This window comes from Plodia interpunctella, chromosome 10 (assembly GCF_027563975.2).
Source record: "Plodia interpunctella isolate USDA-ARS_2022_Savannah chromosome 10, ilPloInte3.2, whole genome shotgun sequence".
Lineage (NCBI taxonomy): Eukaryota > Metazoa > Arthropoda > Insecta > Lepidoptera > Pyralidae > Plodia > Plodia interpunctella.
In genome coordinates, this window is record NC_071303.1 from 58,213 (window position 1) to 85,914 (window position 27,702).

The following is a 27,702-nucleotide window of genomic DNA, read 5'->3' on the forward strand; positions in this document are numbered from 1 at the left end:
ATGACAAAAAAAAAGAATTTGAATCATAATAAAATTTATCAGTCTTAGAATACACGATAATAGAATAAGAGATAGTTCAGACACGGCGGATTCCGCGCAGATGCAAATCGCGCGGTTCTAAACGCAAGTGTTCAGACAGGCGCGGATGTACATGCGGAGTGCCGTTATTCGCATAGGGTGACAGTCCAATCATGGAAGTCGAAGAAGCAATATGTGTGTACTTGTTGCTCCGTAAAAAAGAAAGAAAGAAGAAACGGCAGTATTGGGTGCATCCAATATTACGCGATCGGTTTACTCATGGTCAGTTTCAGACTTTATATCCAAAATTAAGAAGTTTTGAACCAAAATTCTTCAATTAATCCGCGCGAATTCATTTTCTAGCGGTTGAGTGGCGGGAGCCGCGCGGATTGTCAATCCGTGCGGACAGGTATGAACGATTTGTAAGGCGCTAATGTAATTAGGATCCGCGCGGTTCAACCGCGCTGTTTGAAACCGCGCGGAATCCGCCGTGTCTGAACTATCTCTAACTGAAATATTACTTCGATTCCTTATAAGAACTAAAATTGACGCGTGCGAAGCCGCGGGCAAAAGCTAGTACATATAGGTATATAGATAGATGTGGAATACAAAATCGATAATAAAGACAGAAAAAAAATTAGGTAAGTAGGTCCCTGCTACACGTTTTCTAAATAAACGTGAAATGCGTGAAATACCTGATAAATTTCTCAAAAACGACTTCAAACTACTAGGACTAGGATCATAAATAATAAATATATAAGTAAGATACTAACTCAACGATACTATATTTTATAACATATATATAGGATGTTTATGTATATATTACAATATATATACATATGTAATATATACATAAACATCCAAGACCCATTCATACATAGATGTACTTAGAACTATTTTAATACATCTATGATTAGAATTAACATTTTTGGGAAATATTAGGACACTAGTTGCGCCCCGGGGCTTCGCTCCCGTGTACTTACCAAATACTTAAAACAATCCATTATCCATAATAAACATAGGTACCTCACAAACTTTCGCATTTATAATATAGGTAAGAAGGATAGGATGTGTAACGGAGAGAGATAGGAACCCCCGTTGTGCGTGTTGGGGAGATGACGTTATTGTAGGTAGGTAAATTGATGCTGCGGCGCGGTGAGTGTCACGATGGTGTCACGTCACTGTCAATCGATGGCAAGTGGCTAAGCGATAAGAAGTGTAGTGATGAGCGAGTGCGCCGCGGCTGAGCCGGCCGGCATGCAGCGGCAAGCGGCGGCCGGCGGCGGCGTGCGAGCGACAGCCTGCCATTGGCCGCATGCACGTGGCCTGATCTCGCACCATGGCAACGCCGCGCCCCGCGCCGCGGACCAACCCCGAGCTAGATATCGCGACAGGATTGACTCGACCGCAGTCGCGACGCACACGAAGCCGCGACTCGACGCTCGCAGCTACAGTCGCCGGTCGATATCGCGAACCCATACACAACCGCGCACGTCACTACCTGGACCTCTAAAGAGTGCTTAATTACGCATTTGGGTCGTATCGTATCTATCATTGGACAGTTTTCGCGAACGAGCTACAGTCCCGGCTGGACATCTCAAGAAGTGCGAATCACAAAACATTGGCTAGGTACCTATCCTATTTGATTGGTACGGATTGCAGTTTATTTTAACGTAAGTTTTGACGTCATTATTTATTTATTTCATAAAATTTCATAATCGTAAGATTTTATATAAATTATGAGGAATATCTTTAAATATCTACCTAGGTACCTTAAGTTTTGACTAAACAAAGTTTTACAAACTTTGATTAAATATTTTGATTACAGAAAAAATGCTTTATTTTTTTACATTGTACTTAGTAAAATAACTACCCCTAACTTCTGTACTTAGTAAAATAACTACCCCTAACTTCGTTTTTTTATACAGGGTGTTATAAAATACCTTTATACCTACGTACGAAGTGGTGAATACTGCCCTGGGCTGTTTATCAGGATTGTTTATATTTTCATCCTTATTTATTATTTATGTATATTCGACGACCTCTGAAGCCATTAGGCATCCAGTTTAGCAGTCCAAAGATCTCTAAGATGGATTTTAGTGGACGTAGGGTTCATTAGGTCATCATGCCGGACTGCTGAACTGCTAGGTAACTGGAACGGATTTGATCCCCGGTCAGGTCGACGTGGATACTTGTGGAAAATAATCTTTTTCAGATTGATCTAGGTCTTGGATGTTTATCTATATAGGTAGATAATATGTTACAAAATATTGTAGGTCTACCTATTGTTGAGGTAGTATCTATGTGATTTGACCATAGAGACCAAAGTTTCAAGACGCCAAAAAAGGGTACATTTCTTACCTATTTGTTACTAACGACTGCTGACGAACACATTTGAGATTGTTTATCAAGCCTAACAAGTTTTATAGGTATTGATAAGTTTTGCATGGGATCTATCTAACCGAGGAGGTACCTACGTACCTTTCCATTTCGTATAGGTATATGGGTGTAAAGGTATTTTGTAACAACCTAAGTACAAAAATAAGGTGGCTGTGGTACCTACCTATTATATAGTTACAGTATTGCAATCTCAGGTTGCATTTTCACATATTGCCTGATACAAAACATTGTTGATCGGAGGACTAGGTACCTATTACTAATGTTGGAGACAGCACAATCACAATACCTAGTAGACAGGGCTACACGTGTCGTGTCCTGAAACTGGTCACATCGGGCCATGCTCGAGTAGTAGTTCGTGTTACTACCTACCGACACTTCATGATCCGGCCAATTGGCCATATCGCTCGACGACTAACCTAATAAGTACCGTTTGACGGCTTGGTCTGTGGTTCTTGGACATATTGATTATCTACGTACACCCTACGTAGGACGTGTATCAACGATTGTACTACGACCACATGGAGTAGGGAACTACAACTGCGACACATACATAGAAGGTATCTGCCTACTACCTACCTAGAATGGATGGCATGCATGGTTGGTAATAGGTATACTGATAATAGGTACCTACATATTTAGATCGTACCGAAGCATGAACATAAATCATCGAAATCTTATGCCTAGCTCCACACTGTCGCCGACCTCAGCCTCAGACACATGCCGACGCGAATGCGTGAACATTGCATAGGTACAAGTAGTTAGTATAAAACCAGCAAAATTTGGCAAACTGTTCGACGACAATTTGGAACCGGCATTAAAAATGCCGATATTCATCGAGATATGTTGAGGTCAAATGATAAATTATCTCACACACTGCAGAATCTATCTGTGGTAAAGTATACGAACACACACTCTGACACTAGGATGAACGGGTCGAGGGACCTTGAAATGGAAGCCAAGCGAGATAAACAAGACGTTGTGCGGTGGTGGTAGTGGCATGGACCTGTCGTCACCGCTGATGACGCGCCGCGGCCGGCCGCAAACATGTCTCGCTGGCGTGCTACACAAACACCTAACACGTATGATGTGATACCTACTTCCTACTAATAGCCATCCAACAACCTCTATCAATCAAGTTACCTACTGAGCATTTTAGATTTACTTAAAGTTGTTTATTACATTACATTTCTAAAATTGTTTATTTTTTACACTCCAACAATAATGGCACCGTAATCAATGATCTAATGTTTTTATTATGATTGGCAATGATATACCGAAGATTCGTAGGTGTGCATTCTGCGAGAGGTAATAATTATTTCATTAAAATTCGTATCTTCTCCCGTCTATAATAGTTCAATGTTGATTTCCGCTTCATTTTCCGTTATATATGTCTCTTCACATTTCCCGAAATGTCCTGCTCAGATGGGAAATGTCCCACAACTCTTATTCTGTTTCCTGCATTGGACCCCGTACCGCTTCCAGCAAGTAACGTGTCCCATCCCGTCTCGTATCCTGGTACGTGTCTCGTCTCTCGTTTCATTAGGTAGGTGCCTGGTTCTCGGAACGTGTTTAGTCCCGTTATCAATAAAAATGAGGATGTAATTTGAATTTAAAATTTCATGTGTGGCACTGTAAAAATGACAAATTTGTAGATACCCACCGTTTCCCCCACTTAGGGGTGGAATTCTAGATAAAAGCTACCTTCAGATGAGCTCTCTTACTTTCTTAACCTTAAACTGAAAATCCCATCAAAATCTGATAATGACACGTAACAAAGATCTATATTTAAGTAAGTACCTAGTTACTGCCTATGTTTTACAATACAAATAAGCCGTTTCGAAGATTACCTTGACCAAATAGACAGATTGTAAAAAACTCTAAAAAAGTCTTTAGGTAATGGAATCGGGTTATCAATTACTAGATGCAATAAAAATCATAGATATTAGAACATAAAAATAAATAAAAAAAATCATAAAGTCACAATAACAAACATTGCCTTGACAGACTGATAGAGACGACGCTGTGCGCCGGCGCTCATTTACAACTAAACGATATTATTTATAATCTGTCGGAGTCGGACGCAGTCCACTGTTACAAGTCCCAAAACGCGAGACTTCGGAAATTTATGGATGTACCTATCCTATATAACTGCCATATCCTCCAAGATGAGCTTGACAATTTTTCTATCATATTTCTCGTTGCATATTATAATAAGTGCTATGAATAGCTATGCTATTATGATGCTGGCTGTCGTCTAAAAAAATACCAATTTATTTGATAATTGTATTAAATAACCTTTACCCCTAATAGAATTATATTTGTCATTTCAATTCTCGAAGCGGTAATTTATCTCTTGTCCATGTTATTCGCAAGTCGTCACTAATAAATACACCGAACAAGTATATTTAGATTTGTCGGAACTGACAGACCGCATCCAGGCTCTACTAAGTCAAATATTATTAGTCAGATAGGTTACAATATTGTTGCTGTGTTAAATTAAAATTTATTAATAAATGAAGTTGATACATTTTTATGATTACCAATTCAGTGTTTAAATTTATAAGCAGTGTTTAAAATACTACTTGTTGCCAGCGACTTCGTTCGCGTGGACTCTATGACTCCAGTGAATTATAAATCTGAAAATGAGGATGTTTGTTGCTGAGTTATGCTGAAGCGTGACGGATTTTATCAACGATGACATGTATGATCTATCATCGTCGAAAATTAGGCCTAAAATGTAACCGCCTTCACCAGGTGGAGGTACTTCTAGCTTGTACAAGAGGCGGACTTAATGCTAAAAACATTATCTAACAATAAAAATAACCTTTAATATAAGACCCAGCTGCTTCTACTCCCGCGCAAATTGTAAAAGGCCATCAACTGGGAAAGGGCTAAGGAACTGGGTACTCAGCACAGGAGAAGGGAAATAGGGCGATGACGATAGATCACAGATAGACCGCCCGGTGTCTTCCCTACCCATGCAAACCTAATACCGATATAATCATATTCAAAGTTAGCATGCTTATATATGTATATTTATTTGTGTTATTATTTGGATTCGGTAAATCTATTCTTTCAAACGTCTTTTCCAAAATTTTCAGTTACTTAAAAGTATTTGCGGTTTTCAGTATTAAATTTGCCGAGCGAGCGGAGCGAGCGAGCTCTGCCATTCTACTAGCATAGCATCAAAATCGGTTCAGTCGTTTTTCAAATATTCACAATTTTGTAAAAATTTATTGTGTTCACGAGGTCGAAGTTGTACATTGAATATATTAATATAAAAACAAAATTAGGCGATAGAGTCATAGTATCAGAGAAAGAATTTGAAAAAAGAACTCTGTCTGTTTGTACACGCTAATCTTCGGAACTACTGGACGGATTTGAATGAAACTTTTTTGTTAGATAGCTATTAAGCCTGGGCAATATATAGTGTATAAATAGTTTTTAAAATTGGAACACCTGATGGAAAACAATTATGGTTCAGCTATAGGAAATAAAGAAATGACGCCTTAATAAAAGTTGTTCAGCCTGATGAGCATTTCCTGTTGAAGTATAAAAATGTAATTGAAGCCGAGATTCTCACTGGGAGTGGCGCCGGTGAAACTGTACTTATCCCGCGAATACTACGCGGTCGGTAACTCTTCAGCTCTTTTTATATTAGCACCCGAAGGAAACCCCCAATATAAACATTGTTCTGTACGCGAACGAAGTCGCGAGCATTAGCTAGTTAAAAATAAATTAGTTAATTGTCATATAAAATTAAATTAATACGTTTAAATGAACGAATAGTATTTAAGTATATCTATACTATTATTATAAAGAGGTAAGCGTATGTGAGTTTGTATGTTTGAGGCGGGTAATCTCCGAAACTACCGAACCGATTTCGAAAAATATTTCACCATTAGAAAGGTTCGTTATCGTAGATTGCTGTAAGTATTTTATCTCAAAATTCCCACGGGAGCGAAGCCCCGGGCAACATCTAGTACTTACCTAATAATGAGAGATTTTTCCACAATGTAGTTGCGCGTCAGCCACTCGTGTCGTATTTATTTCCAATGGTCCTCGCTTGTAGCGGTGACGCAATTCGCTAACACTCTCCACCATGTTCAAGATGTTTTTACTAAAGTAATTTGCATTTGCATGTTTTACCACGATGTCTGGATTTGTGCGAAAAAAATGCGCGTTTCTAGGGTTCCGTAGCCAAATGGCAAAAACGGAACCCTTATAGATTCGTCATGTCTGTCTGTCCGTTCGTCCTTATGTCATAGCCACTTTTATCCGAAACTATAAGAAATATACATAAACTATACTGTTGAAACTTTGTAAGTAGATGTATTCTGTGAACCGCATTAAGATTTAACACAAAAATATATTTTTTAAAAGTTTTGGGTCCCTATACTTAGAACTGAAATGAATAAAAAAATATTAAACTCATACATCTATGGATAGGTCTTCAAAAATGATATTGAGGTTTCTAATATATATTTCTTCTAAACTGAATAGGTAGGCAGTTTGCGCGAGAGAAACTTCCAAAGTGGTAAAATATGTGTGTTACCCTGTAACTTCTAAAATGATAAAACTCAAAAAAATATAAGATGATATTTATACGTCATAAATCATAAAACGCATTTTACCATCATTTAGGTACGAAATCCTCGAACCGCACCAAAATAGTGCGCTTCGAGGAATACTATGTCATTATTCGTAACGCACCCACGTTTAAATATAACAAAATAATGATATCGATAATCGTTTAAATAAAATAATATTTTTTTAAAAATTCGACGATGTTTTAGATCTTATATGGGGGCACGGCAGTGCCCCCGCAAGTCGAGCAAAAAAAAGGCACGGCCGTACCATCCTTTTCTCGAAGCAATTCAGGCCAATTTCGAACCCCAATAACTTGTGGATTTTTATCCACAGGAAGCCTGCTTTTTCAGTAATTAAGCAGGTATTGTATAAACACTGTAAATTTCAAATTTCAATTTGAATCAGTAGTAAAAGAATTTTAACTAGTTACAAGATTCTTGATTTTATCGCTCACTCACTCACTGACTGACCGATCAATAAAAGTCTAAGGCACTTCTAGGCAAGACATAGAAGCTTCAAATTTAGAATACATTCTAAATTTGAAGCTTCTATGTCTTCTACTTCAAATTAGTGTTTAGTGTCTAAATCAAGGGAAACCTTGAAAAAATTTTGGAATTTCGGTCCAGTTTTCATACACCAACTGCATTAATAACTTTGTAATCCCATATAAATATAGGAAATTACAAAGTTACATTTGCAGTTAATGAATCTGTATAATGGAAAGGTGTGTTCAGCCCATGAAATTGAACAACATTCCCATAGGAAAATATGTTGATATTTGAAAAAAAAAACTACTTTCCATACAAATTCGATTTACGACTACAAAAAAAAAAATGAGAAAACATGCTGTAAAAACCCAAGTCTCGCAGCTCAGTTTTTCTATTAAAGAATAGCAGCTCAGTTTTTCTATTAAAGAATAGAAAAACTGAGCTGCGAGACGAGACTATAAAAAATACATAACATATTTTTCATTTGTTCATAGTTTTCATACTCTACCCACACCCACAGGTTAGTAAGTGTCTATGTTTGATCTGAATACCTGAATAGCTTTCTAATACACCACAATATCTGTTGCAATAGAACTCACTAGGATGAAAAAAATCGATATGATCATAATATGTATTAGTGGCTCTTCCTTATTTTATTTTTAAACGTGGGTGCGCTTCGAAGAACGACATTTCAGTATTGTTTGTATCCTCGAAGCGCATTTTTTGGTGCGGTTCGAAGAATAATTTCGGTGCGCCACGACGGTGCGCTCAAAACAAGTGCGCTTTTGAGTTTATCGCGAACAGACAGGCGCGACAGAGGACTTCGTTTTATAATATAAAGTCATTTTCTGAAGCCTGAAGTTCGCATCTGAGAACTTGACGTGTTGAGTTGAGTGGGTCTGTGTTGCGGTCGCGGTGATAGGAGCCGAGCCGGCACTTTGTTTACTCCTTAGGTCTCGCTGAAATATACTTTCAGGTGGGTTAGGTGCCTTCCTGAAAGTTGTTCATTGATGTAAGTACCAATTTTTCAACGAGCCTACCGATTTGTTTTTAGAGATGTCAACGATGATTTACGTGATTTTAAATATTTTTTTTAATTTGGTTCATTATATTATTTTAGTAGGTACTTATTAGCATTACAGAGTGTAGGTGCAATGACGTGAATGAGATGTTAACTGTTGAAAAGTGACATTGTTGCCGGATAAAGGCATAACCCAATGTCAAGGCAGCTAGTCGTCACCGGCACTGTCTTTATAGGTACCACATGTTGCTTTGCTTTACACGATGCGCGCAAATACTCATCACTCGGCTGAGGCATGAGTAGCGACGGCCGGTAGATGCAGACGAAAGAGCGGCTGATCTCGCGGCAATCGCAGTAATTGACGCACAAAGACGCCATTGTGCGGGCCACGGTTCTCGTGGAAGTGTGGCGAGAGGCGCGGATTATAACGTGTCTCATCTATTCTATAGCATCAAGAGGTCGCTGAATCGACTCTGCGCCGATAATCTTGGAGGTCAAATCGGACGCGGATTGTTACATTTTCCTTCAGTGATAAGCGCGCAGCTAATGCGGCAGACCTGCGCCGCCGGGCTGTGGCGTCGGAATTAGGAGGAAGAGACCGAACGACCTTGCTCGTCCTTGTGGCGCGATAAGCCGGGTCTCGTGGAAACGTGTCCGGGGCAGGCCGCGACCCCGCTATCATTTCTCACCCTTTTAACCGACGTCGCGCTAATCGCTGCACCACTCGCGTCCCACACTTGCTGGCGGTCACCTCGCTCGCTCGCTCACCACCACCAGCCTCTATCGCGCGCGTCCATCATTACGAACTTTACCGCGCCAGTTATAACCTACATTGAGGTGAGCTCGGAATCGGGCTGTCGCTTTGTTTATGTATAAGTGAATGGAACTACAAAGCAGAAATTGACTTGCAGCTAACTGAAACGAGAAGATGCCGGCGCCGACACTAAACGGAGTGAACGGGTCGATGGAGGACGACATCGTGATGACAGGGCTGTCGGGCCGGCTGCCGGAGTCCGACAGCATCGAGGAGTTCGCCTCCAACCTCTTCGAAGGAGTTGACATGGTCACCGCCGACGACCGGCGTTGGCCCACAGGTTAGTCAGCGATTGAAATATCGTAGGTTTATATCTTTATTTTTTACTCGAGTCACAATTATTTGCATGTTTTTGTTTACTATTTGATCATGTACTTTGTTATAACACTAAGGGGTGTTACCTAGGTATAAGCCCTTCTGTCATGATAGGGGCCATAAGATTCTTTCGGTATTTCTTCTCAGCAATGGTCGTTCCAAAACGCCAATAGTGTCTCGCTTTTTCAGAAATACTATAAGTACAGTTTGATTTAAAATTTGACGTAAAAAATTCTGTGAATGTCTAATTTCTGAATAAAAGTTTCGTTTGAGTTATAAAATATCAACCGGCATGGGGCCAGCGTAGTGGGTTATGGCCACAGACCATGAGAAAGGTCAGTGCCGTGCAAGGAAGGAGTGGGGACGTAAAATGGCTGTTTTAGATTTTGCAATAATTATAAATTCTAAAACCCTTCGCCTATTTAGAAAATACTCCATGGCAACCCATTCTCTTGACTGAATATTACTTTGTCTTGTAAGAAAAGTGATAGAGATAAGTACTTAGTTCTTTTATTTTCATTAAAAGAAGCATGTGACGTCAGAACACCTGCGACGGATTAAAAAACGTGAAATGTGTGGGATCAATGAATGCCCCTTGCGGTACTCCACGTGTAAAATTTAATGCATTTATCAGACTCGCTATTGTTTACTTAAGAGAGTTATTTAGTAAAACATTTTACTTCCTGAATCATTAGAATTAATTTTTGTTACATGTTACTTTTGTTTTTTGAAACGAGATAACATAATGTGCTTATGACATGAGTAAATTTGTTTGACATTAAATTTAATCAGTCATGTCGTCAAATAACCAAACTTTAATATAGGTGCTATATTAAATAGGTGGATACTAGTGCTAGTTACGCTAATGGCTTACATGACCCGCGATAAGTACTACAGAATTCTTGGACGTTTCATTATTTTTCACAGTTGGCTGTGTTTTGTAGAAATTCTCTATTAGGTAAAATCAGCAAATTACTTATAACATAGAGCAGACTTTCAATAGTTGGATAGATCGAGCTATGGGCGAACAATCGTCGTGATCATGATTAGCGTTCGAGCGTGAGCCTACGCAACGCAACAGTATTTGTGGGAAACTCGGAAGCGCCGCGTCGCGTGAGTCCAGGAACACGGCGGAGACGCGTGTCCGCGCGCCAATTTGCGCTCGCGTGCAAGTCGTCAGGGTTGCATTGATACACTATTACAACTATAATACTCATTCACGAACATTCAGTTTACCTGCGGCCTGCGGAATAAGTAGTCTAAACTGAAGAGCGTTGACGCTCTTAGGCTCAAAAACAGTGCTTTTCAAACCTGTTAAAAGCCATCGACCACTTCTATTGTAAATATATTAATTACTAATAACTTCAGGAAATTTATGTGTCTTAATACTTATCACAGAGTATTTGTGCATGAACTAAGATTTTCGTAATTTGCCTTTCAGTGTCATATTCGAAGCTTAAGATATTATATACCTACCTAACGTAAAGAAGTAGCAAACTTGAGTAGAAAAAATAAAATAAAAATTATTTAAGATCTTAAGGAATATAGTTATCGAGTAAAATTTTTAATTTAGACATATTATAATAATAAATTAAAATTCAAAAAATGTGAAATATCCAGGAAATAAAAGGGTATTTTCTTTATCTACCTTAATTTCATATAATAATAGCTAAACATTTCTAAAATATTAGACGTGGATATTTTCAGTACTACTCCAGCAAGGGCTTAACGTTTATTGTGCGGCAAGTTCTTTGATTCTGATAACTCAATTGTTTTTCTTTATAATTTAAGTAGTTGAAATGTTTAATAATTTATTGTTATTATATTTTCCTTAAATTTTTGTAATTTTTTTTTCGTTCTAGGACGTTCTATATTAGTCCAAATTCGTCGGATTTTGGACCGCTTAGTCTTGAGGGAACGATCCCATCGAACGCTGCGCCCTAACCACTAACGGACGAACGATTCTATCCAGCACTCGGTGTCGTTGTTAAGTGTTTATTTATTTGTATCATAGGGGTTATCTGTTCGTGTCCTCTACTTGAATCTCAGCTGATCGAACTATGACCAAAATTAAATAATATTAGTTGCGAGTGATAAGACTCAAATTTATCGGATGACATGATGAGGGTTATCGCGGGCCATTCCATTCCGCGTGTTTTGTCACAATTGCGTCGCCAAAATTTTAAAATAACGCCTTTATCTGTTTCTGTGATAATTTGTTTTATTTATTTTATATTCATAAGAGCTAAACTAAAATAAATATACATACCTGAAATTACTTTTTAGATACACTTTTTAGACGTGTTTATATAACTTGAAACTAAATAGGTATAAAGATCAACCCAAGGTGTCGTACCTATATTACCACTTCGTATGTTTTACAACCTGTATACGTACGAACTACGAATCTATACCTGTACCCAAGATACGCGACACGTTTATTAGCTTCACCTTCACCTTGTTGTATATTCACCTACTTTGTGACCATTTTAAATGAATACTTACAACATATCTCGTGGACGTGTGTTAGCGTTAATACAAAATCAAATTCAAAGTTCCTATTCCTATCACCAGCCGAATGGCATTGAACTAGCTTCCTATTGATTTTGTTTACGCACTTTAGAAATGGTCGTCGGGGTGCGACCCGACAGGGTGTGCCTGTCTATGCAATTTATCTTTATTCATAATTATCTTTCATCTACAATTCATATTTCTGTAGTACAGACAGTACCTATAATAGAGCCGATCCCAATAGCACAGTAGATTACTTACGTAGGTACTACAGGCGGGAATATTCTGTGGTTATCTACCTAATTGACTCTGCGTACCGGTACCTGCGTGCGTGAGCTTCCAATAGGTCAAGTCACAAAAAAAGTATCCTATATGTTAAAAACCATCAAGTATATAATGTGTAATAAATTTAATTTACGAAACAGATATCAAATATTCTAGGTACGTTGCTACATATGTATCTACCTAATTTTCGATACCACGCGAGTTTACGCAACACAATAACAAATGAGGCGATGTTATATACATAATTCCATCGGAGCAAATTGAGGCGTAATCAGCCGCTGAATCTGCGATGAATCACAATGGATCAATGGAGCATTCACCGTTAGCGGTGGGCTGATGGCGCGAGGTGGCGCGATGTCTGCGATTAGTCGCGCTCAGTGCTGACCGCATGGAGCTCGACGCCGCCGCGTCTGAGAACACGTGCACACGCCCAAACATCACTCACCCACACGAATACCACTCATTCAACGTTACAAGTACTGATTACATCTCTGTAATTCCTAGTCTAGACGTCTAGGTGGTAGTTTCCTAACAGACAAATCTGCATCATGGATCTGCATAATAAAATTTGACATAACGTCGACACAGTGTATCACTACATATAATAAACAAAATCGCTTCCCGCTGACTGTCCCTATCACGTCCTATGTATGCTTAGATGTTTATTAAACTATACACAACGGATTTTGATGGTTGGTTATAGTGTTTTTTAGGTTTTTGAGGTAGGAGCGTAATTGACTATGGTTTTGCCGAGTGTAGCCAGAAACGGCCGGAGTAATTTCGCCACGGTCGAGCCGACATTGACCGTGGTTGAGACACCGTGACGTCACTACAAGCTGACGGTCCATGGACTATTTGTATTTTAAATTTTATTTACAGGACTGCACGGGCTACCCGAGCGCAATGGCAAGCTGAAGGACTTGTCACAGTTTGACGCCACGTTCTTCGGCGTACACGCCAAGCAGGCCCACCTCATGGACCCGCAGCTGCGTCTCCTTCTTGAGATCACACACGAGGCGATCGTGGACGCCGGTCTCAATCCGCAAGAACTGCGCGGCTCCCGCACCGGCGTCTACGTCGGCGTGTCCAACTCCGAGACCGACGAGTTGTGGACGCTCGACCCCGACAAGATCAACGGTTACGCGCTCACCGGCTGCTGCCGCGCCATGTTCCCCAACCGCATCTCCTACACGTTCGACCTGAAGGGGCCCTCGTACGCCATCGACACGGCCTGCTCTAGCTCCATGTTTGCGCTGTCGCAGGCCGTGGCCGCCATGCGCGCGGGTCACTGCGACGCGGCCGTCGTCGCCGGCGCTAACTTGTGCCTCAAGCCCGGCAACTCTCTGAACTTCCATCGCCTGAGCATGTTGTCTCCGGAAGGGCGCTGCGCGGCGTTCGACGCGGATGGGCGCGGCTACGTGCGCTCTGAGGCCACAGTGGTGGTATTGCTGCAGAAGCGGGCGGACGCGAGGAGGATTTACGCCACGGTGAAGGGCGCCCGCATGAACACGGACGGGTACAAGGAGCAGGGCATCACGTTCCCGATCGGCGCTATGCAGAAGAAGCTTGCGGAGGAGACCTTCGCCGAAGCTCGACTGAAGCCGCAGGACGTTTCCTATGTAGAGGCTCACGGCACGGGCACTAAGGTACTAAGCTTTTTGACAATAGTCCTTACATTTCTTTCAAATTGAAGATACCCCTTTTATTGTAGTACTGTATGCCGTAAAGCGGCGGCTTGCGTGTTTTGCATGTAGAAATAAAACCAGTGTGTATTATACTTCAGACCCAATTGATATAGATTTACACATGACTTATACATATAACATTAATCGAATGTTTCTACATTTAAACGCGTAAAGGACGATTGGTTAGTCGAGCCGCGTTGTGTGTAAGCTTAAAATATGTTGGTACTCTACCTACATGAGACTGCACATAATCAACAAATGATCTGCTGTAGGTGGGCGACCCGCAAGAAGTGAATGCGATCGCGGAGTTTTTCTGCAAAGACCGCAAGACGCCCCTGCTATTGGGCTCGGTGAAGTCCAACATGGGCCACTCGGAGCCCGCTTCGGGGCTGTGCTCCATAGCCAAGGTGCTGGTCGCCATGGAGCGCGGCCTCATCCCCGGCAACTTGCACTTCAAGTCTCCCAACAAGGACATCCCGGCCCTCAACGACGGGAGAATAAAGGTACAGACAGATTTATTATAACAAAAGAAATCTTATCATATCTATGTTATTTGTCACGACTTCCTTGGCGCAGTGGTCACCACGCCCGCTATGTGGAAGTCTTGGGTTCGATTCCCAGTGCGGGCATGTGATCACAGATGTTTATTTTGCGATCCTGGATGGGTGTGTTGTGTTAGTCTCTGTGTTTGTGTCCTTCTGATACAAGCTTAGTGCTTTAGCAATATCGCTATTGATCGACAAGGGTACATCCACAGGGTAGATCGTGTTTCTCTGAAGTATTTTTAAACGAATGTCGTGTACCTACTATTTAGTGTCAGTATAAAAGATACATAATTTTAACGTAGGTGGTGGACGCCAACACGCCCTGGGACGGCGGGCTGGTGGCCGTCAACTCGTTCGGGTTCGGCGGTGCCAACGCGCACGTGATCCTGGAGTCGGAGCGGAGCCGGCGGCCGCGAGTGACGCACAGCGGCACGCTGCCGCGGCTGGTGCTGGCGTCCGGCCGCACGGAGCCGGCGGCGGCGGCGCTGCTGCAGCACGCGGCGGCGCACCGAGACGACGCCGAGTTGCACGCCCTCATTGATGCGGTGCACGCGCAGAACATACCAGGACACTCCTTCAGAGGATACTCTATCTTGACTGACACCCCCATTGAAGAGATCGTGGTGAGTTTGGTGTCTCCATCTCTATGATCTGATCCTGTATTGTATATTAATTTATTAATGATTTTATTGTTATTAAATATGTTTCTATTTGTAACATAGCTTTTAAGTTACAATTCAAATGCTAGTCCACGTATCCTAACTAATATTATAAATGTGAAAGCAAGTTTGTTTGTTACCTCTTCACGCTCTATCTACTCAACAAATCTTCTTGAAATTTATCATACATTTGATTTTAAGTATGGAGAAAACGGAAAATATACGCGGGCGAAGCCGCTGGCAAAAGCTAGTCTTATGATAAATCTTTTTGAAAATGCCTGACGCGCTATCCTCAGTCGGTTAGTTCATTAAAATATTTAGCCCTGACATAATTGACCGCCTGAAAAAGATAGTAGGCATGTAGTAATAGAAATGGACGTAACGAACAGGAGGCAGAAGGCAGCGGCGAGAAGCGTCCCATCTGGTTCGTGTTCTCGGGCATGGGGTCGCAGTGGGCGGGCATGGCGCGCGACCTCATGCGGCTGCCGACCTTCGCCAGCACCATCCAGCGCGTAGCCGCGGCGCTGAAGCCGCACGGCGTCGATCTCGTCCACATCCTCACGGAAGCGCCCGACGCCGCCTTCGAGGAAGTCATTAACTCGTTTGTGTCTATCGCCGCGGTGCAGGTGGCGCTAGTGGACGTACTTCGCGCCGTAGGCATCCGCCCAGATGGCATCGTCGGACACTCCGTCGGAGAATTAGGTTAGCTTGTGCTTTATATTAGTGAGAACATTTCGATTTATATTTAAGTGACCATTTTGTAAACACAGCTGTTGGTTCTGCTAAATATATAAAATGTGCTTGGAAAGTGTTAAAAATCCTATTTCGATTATAAACTTGGAATACAAGAAGTTATACACAGTATTACACAGTAGCCATATCATGATAATTGTCAGTCTGTGTCAAATAATTACTAGCAATTTACAACAGACATGGTCGTTGTCAGGTTGCGCGTACGCGGACGAGACGCTGACGGCGGAGCAGGCCGTGCTGGCGGCGTACTGGCGCGGACGCAGCATCGCGGACGCGCAGCTGGCGCCCGGCGCTATGGCGGCCGTGGGGCTCACCTGGCAGCAGTGCGAGGAGCGCTGTCCGCCCGAGATCGTGCCCGCCTGCCACAACGCGCACGACAGCGTCACCGTCTCCGGCCCGGTCGACGCGATCGAAAAATTCGTGGCTCAACTCACCGCAGAGGGCGTGTTCGCGCGCCGCGTCAACAGCAGCGGCGTGGCGTTCCACAGCAAGTACATCGCGGCCGCGGCGCCGCTGCTGAGGAAGCGTCTCGACTCGGTCATCCCGAACCCCAAACCACGCTCGTCGAAGTGGATCTCCTCATCGTTGCCCCAAGACAAATGGGACTCTGAACTCGGTAAGTTGAAAAATGGCTTTGGATCAGAAATATGGCTGCTGCTGGAATGGCAGTTTTTAAATAACTTGTAATAATATATGCCAGAGTCAAAGATAAAGATATGCTGGTTTGACGTGTCATGTCGAGGTTGAAAAATATTTTTTCTTTCAAAAGTAGAAATAGTGTTGTACCTACGCTGCGATTTTCGTATTCGAAATCAGATGAAATGATGATTAAAGTTTTATGTAGCTATACCCCGTCCGATCGGCGAAGGTCGTGATGAGTATAATATGTTGGAAGTATACCGATACTTCCAACATATTATACCCAATATAATGACATATTATTACTTACATCTTACCTAGTTTCGAGTAACATATATTGCGGCCATAGAAACGAGTACCTACTAAATTCCATGTTAGCGGTCTAATCAATAGGAGCCGACTATCGAAGCCGGACAAACTGGTGGTAGAACCTAGTGTGTGGACGGGTCGCGGCTCCAAAAGAACACACCACCTCTCTTGTTTCCCATGGGCGTAGAGTAGGTATAGTATATATTTGGGCATGTGTCCCGCAGCGAGGCTGAGCAGCGCGGAGTACCACGTGAACAACCTGCTGTCGCCGGTGCGGTTCGCGACGGGGCTGCAGTCGCTGCCGACGCGCGCGCTGGTGCTGGAGCTGGCGCCGCACGCGCTGCTGCAGGCGGTGCTGAAGCGCGCGCTGCCCGCGCCCGCCGCGCACGTGCCGCTCGTGCGCAGGGACGCGCCCGACGCCGCGCTGCATTTGCTCGCCGCCATCGGCAAGTCAGTACACAAGTCATTTCTTAATCAGTTATATTGGTTTGTATTTAGCGCTGTTTCATAATAATCGCATACACAAGTATATGACTTGTGTGAAGTATGGATAAATTGGATGAGGTCGCGATATCTAATAAATAAATGTCTACTTCAGAATCTATGCGTACGGCGGGCAGCCCCAGGTGGGCCAGCTGTACGAGCGCGTCCCGTTCCCTGTGTCCCGCGGGACGCCGGGACTAGCGTCCCACGTGCTATGGGACCACTCCACCGAGTGGAGCGTGGCCAACTTCGGCAGCAACCAGCGCACGGGCGAGAGCGTGTTCGAGTTCGACCTCAACCGTCCCGATGACGCCTTCCTCGCCGGTCACGAGATCGACGGAAGAATACTCTTCCCTGCCACTGGATACATAGTGAGCGCTTGTTTTTTCATTTTATTTTTTTATCGAGTTTAATCTTAGATTTTATTCAAATTACTTAAAGGCTTTATAAATTGAAATGCCAGCGATACCACTATACATGAATAAAATAATTTATTGATCATTCTTTCATTGATCTTCTCCCGCAGGCGCTCGTATGGAGAACTGTAGCCAAACTCCACAACAGAAAGGTTGAGGAAACTCCGATCGTGATCGACGACATGACGCTGAAGCGCGCCACCATCCTCACGCGGGAGACGCCCGTGCGCTTCCTCGTCAACATCCTGGACGGCACCGGCGAGTTCGACGTCTGCGAGGGCGGCAGCGTCGCCGTCACCGGCCGCGTCCGGCTTGCGGAAGATCCAGCCAAAGAATGGCTCAACTCAGATATTACTAAAGCTGCCGACGAACCGGACTTGCTGCCGCTGCTTCCTCAAGATATTTACAAAGAGTTGAGGCTGCGCGGTTATAATTATAAGGACGTGTTCCGCGGGGTCAAGATCTCGGACGCGCGCGGTACGGATGGCGAGTTATCGTGGAACGGAAACTGGATTCCGTTCATGGACACGATGCTGCAGTTCGGCATCATCAGCAGCCGCAACCGCGAGCTGTGTCTCCCCACACGCATACAGCGGATCCTCATCGACCCGGGGACTCAGCTGGCGGCGTTGGAGAAGGCCGACCCGGAAGCACCTTCGTTCAAAATCCGGCGCTGCAAGTACACCGACATCACTGTATGCGGAGGAGTGGAGCTGCGCGGTGTGAAGACCAGCCTTGCACCGAGGCGCATCAACCCTCAAGCACCACCTAAACTGGAGAAATACGTGTTCATGCCGTATGACAACGCGAGCGTCGGCACCGAGGATACATCTCGATCGAAGCGTGACGCGCTGACTGTGAGCCTTCAGTTGCTGCTCGAGAACGCAGGCACGTTGAGGCTGAAGCTAACTGAAGCGGCATTGGAGAGGCCGGCAGAAGCGTTGCTTACGCCGCTGGCGGTGCAGGTGCTCGAGGCGGAGCCTCAGGTCCGCGTGGAGGCCAGTGTGGCTGCCGGCGCCAACTCCGCGGCTTACAACGCCGCGTTGCAGGAATACGGAGTTAAGGTATGACGACGACAAATTTTTTGATTCATATAGAATCGTCGGTTTGTCATATTTACATAACTTCTCATTCATGTGCATCACCATCCGGATCTTTGATTACTGTCCATAACATACGTAATTCCATTCCATTCCAGCATAGTGATTTCCTATTAATCAATACTATATTATTATAAATCCGAAAGTCTACCTTTTACATTTGGAATAGATATAGTTATCGAGCCGAGCAGTAACTAATATATTTGATACAGGTGACATCAAAGAACGGTTCCGACGCGGCGCCGGACAGCGATTGCCACTTGGTGCTAGCAGCCGACGTCCTGAGCCGGCACGGGCCCAGCGTGCTGGCCAACCTGGCGGCCGCGCTGGGCGCCGGCGGGCTGCTGCTGCTGGAGGAGCCGCATGGCGCGCTGGACGAGCCGGCGACAGCTGACTTGCTGGCCCGCGCCGAGCTGCTGCTCGTGTCCAGACAGGTCACCGCCACCTGCGACTACATCACGCTGCGGCGCAAGCCCACGCTGCCCCAGGATCACGTGCTCATCGAGATAGAGGAGGATGAAGAGTACAAATGGGTGACTGCTTTATAATATTTCCTATATTTGCATTCTAGTATTTAAATATCTATCTTCACAGAGCAATCTTAGCGTATTCGAGGTTTATTAAAAATATAGCTATAATATATATCCACTAGGTGGAGCCACTGCGCGAGGCCATGAAGCGCGCCGAGACGGAGGAGCTCCGCATCTACGTGGTGTCGCGCGCAGCGGACAGCGGCGTGCTGGGGCTGGGCACGTGTCTGCGCGCGGAGCCGGGTGGGCGTGCAGTGCGCGTCGTGCTGGCGCCCGGCGCGCGCTCCTTCGCGCTGCAGCAGGCGCCGTATGCGGACCAGCTGGCGCGCGACCTCGTCACCAACGTGCTGCGCGCCGGCGTCTGGGGCTCCTACCGCCATCTGCTGCTCGACGACTCCGCCGAGGCACAGCTTCAGGTCAGTGACTCATGTCACATTTCATTTTATGTTACGTACTTTTTGCAAAGATGTTGTACTTCTGGACCGGTTTTTAGACGCCTGCTTACTTGTAACGATTTGAACGAACTTACGAACGACCGTATTTAATCAAATTTTGAGAGGAGCGTCTAAATTATCGAGAAAAAATGTCTTGTATGAAAATCTGTATATAATTGGAAAATCTTTGTATTCCAGGTGGAACATGCATATGTGAACACGCTGGCGCGCGGAGACTTGTCGTCGCTGCGCTGGATCGAGAGCCCGCTGCGGTTCGCGCGCGAGCAGCAGTGGAGTGCCGACACCGAGCTGTGCCACGTGTACTACGCGCCGCTCAACTTCCGCGACATCATGCTGGCCACGGGCAAGCTGCCGCCCGACGCCTTGCCCGGCAACCTGGCCGGACAGGTACTGCTATCTTTGTTGCTACCGAGTTCTGGTAAAGTGCCGTCCTATGCGTTACCCGGAATTCTTACTGCGCTGATTCTTCAGGCACAAAGATACCATAACGGTACACCATGTACTGCTAATAGAATAAGTAACGCAATAGAATAAGAATATTATTTTAAGCTCACCCGACATTGTTTTGGTCCGACAGGAATGTATCCTGGGTCTGGAGTTCAGCGGTCGGTCGTCCAGCAGCGGCAAGCGCGTGATGGGCATGGTGGCGGCGCGCGGGCTGGCCACCACCGTGGCGGCCGACAAGGGCTTCCTGTGGGAGGTGCCCGCCAAGTGGACGCTGGAGGAAGCCGCCACAGTGCCCGTCGCATATGCTACTGCCTACTACGCCCTGACAGTGCGAGGACGCATGCGTCGCGGGGACTCAGTGCTGATCCACGCCGGTACCGGTGGAGTAGGCCAGGCGGCTATCGCCATCGCTCTGCACGCGGGGTGCAATGTGTTCACGACCGTGGGCACCGCGGACAAGCGGGCGTTCTTGCGCCAACGGTTCCCGCAACTGGAAGACGCTAACATCGGCAACTCCCGCGACGTCTCCTTCGAGCAGATGGTGCTGAAGCGCACCGCCGGCCGCGGAGTGGACTTGGTTCTCAACTCGCTGGCCGGAGACAAACTGCTGGCTTCCGTGCGATGCCTGGCTGAAGGCGGACGATTCCTCGAGATCGGAAAACTCGATCTTTCTGAAAACACACCTTTGGTGAGTTCTTCCTTCATGTTTTAGAATTACACACTCTTTCAATCTAATTTACAAAGAGTTACTAGCTTTTGCCCGGTTAATGGGGAACCCACGGAAGCTGTTATTTTTATATTAGTAATTTTTCTGGGATTCTTATGAGTTCTTCTGGGTACTCTATGTCCTTCTCCATACTTCAAACTTCATGTATGCAAAATTTTAAAGCTTTTTAAAAGCAATAATGTCGTTTGGCAGGGCATGTCGATCTTCCTGAAGAACACGACCTTCCACGGCATCCTGCTGGACGCGCTGTTCGAGGCGGGCAGCGAAGCGCCGGAGAAGGCGGCCGTGTGCCGCTGTCTCAGCGAGGGGCTGGCAACCGGCGCCGTGCGTCCGCTGCCCGTCACCGTCTACGGCGACCAGCAGCTGGAGTCCGCCTTCAGGTATCATCCATTATTTTTTTGTTCAAAAGTGCCATTTCTTAAATTGATCGATTCGCAATCTAACGCAGGCTATCGATTCGCCGGACTTGTCGGGTTTAGCATACGTGGCTATTTTATCATTGCGGTAAATAAAAGCTTTCATAAAAAACTACGCAATGGCCTTCCATTTGCGACGGCATTTGAGTTCGGCGATAATGTGTAGCCGGCATTCGATGTATTGGAGCCATGCCCCGATGCATCGTTGCACTCCGTTGTTTTTCTATCCGTTGACGGACAACGCAGATATTGTATGGAAACTCTACGTACATCAACACACGTCAGTGTCAAAACCTATAGAAAACAACGGAACCGCAACGTAGCAACGGGGCAGGTCTCTTATCGACAAATGAGACGAGCGGTAGTGTTCAGCAGCAGTTATCTCTATATTGCTATCGTGTGCCACACCCGTGCAGATACATGGCGACGGGCAAGCACATCGGCAAGGTGGTGCTGCGCGTGCGCGACGAGGAGACCGCAGCCGCCCCCGCGGCCCCCGCGCCCCGGCTGCTGCCCGCCATCCCCCGCACCTACTTCCATCCCACCAAGGTCTACGTCCTAGTTGGTACGTTTGTCACTGCTTCTCGCTCAACCTCACATCTTACTTTCTATGGATAACTTTTCGCTATTTTTTAATCTCCCTTTCACCGATAAGCTCGCTGTCTCGTTATATATTTTGGCGAAGATACGTCACGTGTCCCTAGACGTGATATAGTAAGACCTACCTAATATATTATAAATGTATACTTCAATCAGAAAAAAAACTTTGTTTAGCGATCCATGAGTATCTCAAAATTGTCATATACTTCCGACTTCTAAAGCATTGTGCCGAATTTAGAGTCTGGTTTCTCTCCGCAGGCGGTCTGGGCGGGTTCGGGCTGGAGCTGGGCAGCTGGCTGGTGAAGCGCGGCGCCACCAAACTGCTGTTCAACTCTAGGAGCGGCGTGCGCACTGGCTACCAGGCCTGGTGTATTAAGAGGTCACTACTCCATAACTGCATTCTTTCTCCAATACGGCAGGTTCTCGATACATCCGAAAGGCCCAAACCCAAATGTCTACCTGTGGTGTATAAAAAGAGATCAAATATATACCCCATGACGACTCGGGGCAGAGTTCTCTGGCGCAGTGCACGAGATAATTCGACTACAAGTGTGTAACCAATAGTATGTGTCCATGTGACCAGATGGCGCTCGGCGGGCGTGTGGGTGGAGGTGTCGCAGGCGGACGCCACGGCGGCGGCGGGCGCGCGGCAGCTGCTGGCGCAGGCGGCGCGCGCGGGGCCTGTGGGCGGCGTCTTCAACCTGGCCGCTGTGCTGCGCGACGCCTTCCTCGAGAACCAGACGCCCGCTGACTTCCAGACAGTCGCCAAGCCCAAAGTCAATGGTCAGTATTTTGTTAATTCATAAATCGTCGAAAGTACAGTCTGTCAAGAAAGTGGAAAAAACAGATTTGATTAAATATGTAAAATATTTCTGTATGCATTATTAATGGTAATGACAAAATGACACGAATATGAGTGTTTAATTTTTACTAAGGTACTGTTGGTAAAACAGTCGGTGGTGATTACAGATGGAACTAAAATAACATGTATGAAAAGCCACACCAGAATTTAAAAGGAAACTTTCCCTCCCCTCTTGAAGCACATCGTCAATATATAAAATGATTACACTGGGATTCAAGGGATTCTCGAGTTGACGTTTATCGATTTTATTCCAAACTAAATGCTATTTTTATTTATTTTAAGTAATAAAGTACTTGCAAGTTTCACTCATTCTATTTGTAATTTTCGATAAATTGTTGGATTACGAAACTTTGTGGAAATCACAGCATCAAGTTGTTGTCAACTGCGTGTGCTTGTTTATGACAGGAACCAAAGCTCTGGACGTGGCCACTCGCGAGCTGTGCCCGGAGCTGGACTACTTCGTAGCGTTCTCGTCCGTGTCGTGCGGGCGCGGGAACGCCGGCCAGACCAACTACGGGTTCGCCAACTCCGTGATGGAGCGCATCTGTGAGCAACGGCAGGCGGACGGGCTGCCGGGGCTGGCGGTGCAGTGGGGCGCTATCGGTGAGTTCATATCCATTAAGGTCAGCCGATTGCTCCGTTGCGACGCCGTAGCGTGTTGCGCTTTTCTTTTGTTTTAATATTTACGTGTAACGTCAAAACTATACAATTTTTGCGTTGTTCTACCTTGACCCGTTTACTGACGTCAATGCAACGTAGCACGCAATAATATTACAAGTAATCGTCATGTGTTCGAGCAATTTGATATTATGAACGCTTAACGACTACCCATACTGAATACGGTGATAATAGTTCTCGATCTGATATAAATCGGTCGGTTGTCAGGCGAGGTGGGTCTGATCGTGGAGACGATGTCGGACGAGGCGGTGGTGGGCGGCACGGTGCCGCAGCGTATCGCGTCGTGCATGGAGGCGCTGGGCGCGCTGCTGGCGCGGCCGCACGCGGTGGCGGCGTCGCTGGTGCTGGCTGACAAGCGCCGCGCCGGGCCCGCCACGCAGCTCGACGTCGTGCACGCACTCGCCAACATACTCGGTCAGTCATACTGATATTACAGATTGCTACTTTTGTTTATCGTGTTCAATATGTGTCAGATGCTGGGATATCGTCCTATGTGTCAAAACTTTATTTCCGATACATTGCGATGAGGCCGACATGTGCTGCTTGGTTATTCTATACTCATTTATTATTTCAAACTACTATTACAGAAGACCTAGTTAACCAGATGATTCTACAGACCACACCTAAAAACACACCCCAAGTTTGTCATAAGAGATATGGCAAGGTTTCAAAAAAACTCACCCGTATTTTCGTGACAGGCATCAAGAACCCGAACAAGACCTCAGACACGGCGACTTTGGCCGAGCTCGGCATGGACTCGCTTATGGGCGCCGAAATCAAGCAGACTCTAGAACGGAGCTATGACTTGGTTCTCGGGGTGCAGGAAATCCGCACGCTGACGTTCGCTCGTCTGCGTGAACTGACGGGCGGCGATGCGGCGGCGGCGGCGGCGGGTGGGGCGGGGGCGCCGGTCCCGGCGCAGGAGGCGGCGGAGCCGGAGGCGGGCGAGCTGGTGCAGCTGGCCACTCTGGGCGAGCTCATGCCCAAGCAGGTGCTGGTCAAGCTGCCCAGTGCGCCCGCTAAGGGCAACCCGCAGCCGGTCTTTATGGTACATCTTATACTTCATTTACAACCAAATACACTCTCAATTTTTATTTTGTTTTGTTCGCTAACTAGCTGATTATACCTTACACAAATTTGTAAAACAAGTTGCTAGCCTACTTAAAGCGAACACAGCTAGCCCATTGGTAATAAATTGATTGATTTGTGGCCTTTATTTGACTCCAAAAATTTATCCCTCTGGTATGAAACGCTTTGAGTGTTCATAGAAATAAATGTGTGTTTTCGGTCAATGTGTAACCGTTGCGTCCATTGATTGGCAGGTACACCCGCTGGAGGGCGTGGTGGACCTGCTGCGGCCCGTGGCGGAGTCCGTGCGCGGCACGGTGTACGGGCTGCAGTGCACGGCGTCGGCGCCGCTCACAGACATGGCGGCGCTGGCGCGCTTCTACATCGCGCACGTGCGCTCCGTGCAGCCCACGCCGCCCTACACGCTGCTGGGATACTCCTTCGGCGCGGGCGTCGCCTTCGAGATGGCGCTACAGCTCGAGAAGGTTATATATATTCATTATTGATATTAGTTTTATTTGCTACATGATATTCGATAAAATTATGAACGGAGTGAAACAAACACCAGTCGGTGATTGAGTTCTCGATTTGCCATGTAAGGATAAGGGGACCGCTATAGACGACTTAGTGCGTCGTACGTTTAGACGTACTTATAGGCTTCTTTTCCACCAGTGATAAGCTAAACTACGTTGCTACGGACATGTTTTGAATCGACCAATCGCATCAACATAGCACTGTGGGAACGGATTCTAATCTAGGTTTTTATATGAAAAATGCGTGCTATGGATATGAGCTACGAGTAACTTAAAATGTAAATCAGGAATGCGTGTTAAACATTAGTGCTATGTCTGTGTGCCCTCCTGGCTGCACTAGGAGTACACAGTGCTGTGCCGTGTCCGCAGGAAGGCTGTGCGGCGCGCGTGGTGCTGGTGGACGGGTCGCCCGCGTACGTGGCCATGCACACGACGCGCGGCAAGAGTCGCAACGCCGCGCGCACGCGCGCTAGCGACGAGGCCGACGCGCTCGCCGTCTTCGTGCAGCTCTTCAAGGAGGCCGACACCGCCAAGGTATGACAAACGGTTTATTTTTCTGATCAGTTGGCATCTAGATCATCCATTTCTTAGAGAAAGTAAAATTCTTGACTTGCACGACAATAAAAAAGTAATTGATTTTTGAAGTTTCTACGAAGCAACATTTAAATGTTTTATACGATTGTCTGATTGAAAGAAGACAAAGAATTATAGTTGGTAACTTTTACTAACGGACCTTGCTTGATATATGAAATTTGAATGATTAATTATATATATATCTGTAATTGTATGTAAATATTTTAGCTGTCGTCGGAAATGGAGAAGCTTCCAAACTGGGATGCGCGGATCCAGCGCGTGCAGAGCGAGCTGGAGGGCCACACGCCTCACCCGGCCGCCGCCGTCGCCGCCGCCGCCTCCTCTTTCTACCGCAAACTCGCCGTCGCCGACACCTACAAACCCAGCGGCAAGATCTCCGCACCCGTCACACTGTTCCGAGCGAGGGACAACTATGTCCTGACAGTAGGAGAGGACTACGGTCTCCGTCCACTGTGCGCGGGCCCGCTGTCGCTGCAACAGCTGCCGGGCACCCACCGGACGGTGGTGCTGGGGGCGCCGGCGCGCACCATCGCGGACCACGTCAACGAAGTGCTGGGGTCCCGCTAGCGACGCCGTCGGCGCCGGCGCCGCCGCCGTGTGTGATGTGTGATTCACTGACAATGAAGTGAGACGATTGTAGCGCGATGATTGATGCCATAGCTAGTGAACAATTATAAGACTAGGAAATATTGGAAACGAAACAAAAATTTACATTCAACAAGATAAAAATTTAGCTTACTCAAGAAAATTGAAAATGTAAGAACCATGGGTTTTCAATAAAACATGGTTCGACTGATATGTTTCGTATTCTAAACTTTCCTTAAATTAATGAATAGATTAATGAGTATATTAACGTGATGTTTGTTAACCAGAAAGTACGTAGACGCCGTACCGTCGAGGTATGTCAGAATCTGACTGGGCGACGCTAGCCGACTTGCAAGCGGCAAGTCGCGCGTACAAGCGCAATGTATGCGGAGCGTCCCACCCTAGTGTCTTCATATTTTGTACTTTTACTATGTATAGTTATAATTTATATACTCTTGTAGATATTAACGGCCTCTCTATTTAGTACCGCGGGTATATTACTATATATATATATTTATATTTAGTTAGTAATGGGTCGAATATTGTACATATAATATTTATGAGCGGGCTGAGCCTGCGCTGCGATACCCACATTCCGCATCACATGTAGTGTAGTAGTAGTGTAGTCAATGTACGGTTGTTGTGGTAATTTATTTGTTACTGACGAAACGTCAGCGCGCTGTGATTAAAAGTGCATTATTTTTGAAAACTTGTTTTTATTACAACTCCCAATAACCAAGACTATGATCTCAGGCAAAAGATATTGATATAGCTGGAAAAGCAGCAAGTGGGCTGGGCGTGCCATGTCGTTACGATTTCTCAACGGTAAGAAAGTGTATTCCTCAAAAATGTTCAATAAAAAGGTTAAAGGGTAGCGCAATAGTGTCCAATATCAAACGACTTGGAAGAATGGGAGAGCCCTTTTTTTAAATAATAGCTATTAAAATAAAAAATACTCCTAATAAGAAACAAAACCGAAAAATTTCAAAAGCGAGCAGACAGATCTCGAACCAGAATTGGGCGTGAAATATTTGTAAATACGATTAATAATCAGATATATCAGATTAAAACTTACATACCTCTAATTTCATTAATTTCGATGACATGACTTTCTAGAGATGACAACATTATTTATTTACCTAATATTCCATTAGCGACACTGTCTAGTTTATTTTG

At 45.3% G+C, this 27,702-nt stretch overlaps 1 protein-coding gene across 2 annotated transcripts; it reads left to right on the top strand.

Moving 5' to 3' along the window:
- Nucleotides 1-1,413: 1,413 nt before the first annotated feature.
- Nucleotides 1,414-27,235, top strand: LOC128673235 (fatty acid synthase-like). 2 transcript variants are annotated; one of them, XM_053750950.2, is made up of 24 exons: nucleotides 1,414-1,691; nucleotides 9,429-9,611; nucleotides 13,322-14,088; nucleotides 14,400-14,630; nucleotides 14,975-15,295; nucleotides 15,721-16,033; nucleotides 16,278-16,700; nucleotides 17,257-17,482; nucleotides 17,631-17,886; nucleotides 18,042-18,995; nucleotides 19,244-19,564; nucleotides 19,684-19,977; nucleotides 20,194-20,403; nucleotides 20,594-21,151; nucleotides 21,383-21,570; nucleotides 22,023-22,171; nucleotides 22,465-22,585; nucleotides 22,790-22,989; nucleotides 23,474-23,671; nucleotides 23,954-24,160; nucleotides 24,445-24,794; nucleotides 25,069-25,299; nucleotides 25,717-25,881; nucleotides 26,149-27,235. In XM_053750950.2, the coding sequence occupies exons 2-24, from the start codon at nucleotides 9,446-9,448 to the stop codon at nucleotides 26,506-26,508; spliced, it is 7,209 nt and encodes a 2,402-aa protein (XP_053606925.1). In that variant the 5' UTR covers nucleotides 1,414-1,691; nucleotides 9,429-9,445; the 3' UTR covers nucleotides 26,509-27,235. The 2 variants fall into 2 exon arrangements, with proteins under 2 accessions (XP_053606925.1, XP_053606924.1); XM_053750949.2 differs by lacking the exon at nucleotides 1,414-1,691 and adding an exon at nucleotides 8,868-9,354.
- The last annotated feature ends 467 nt before the right edge of the window (nucleotides 27,236-27,702 follow it).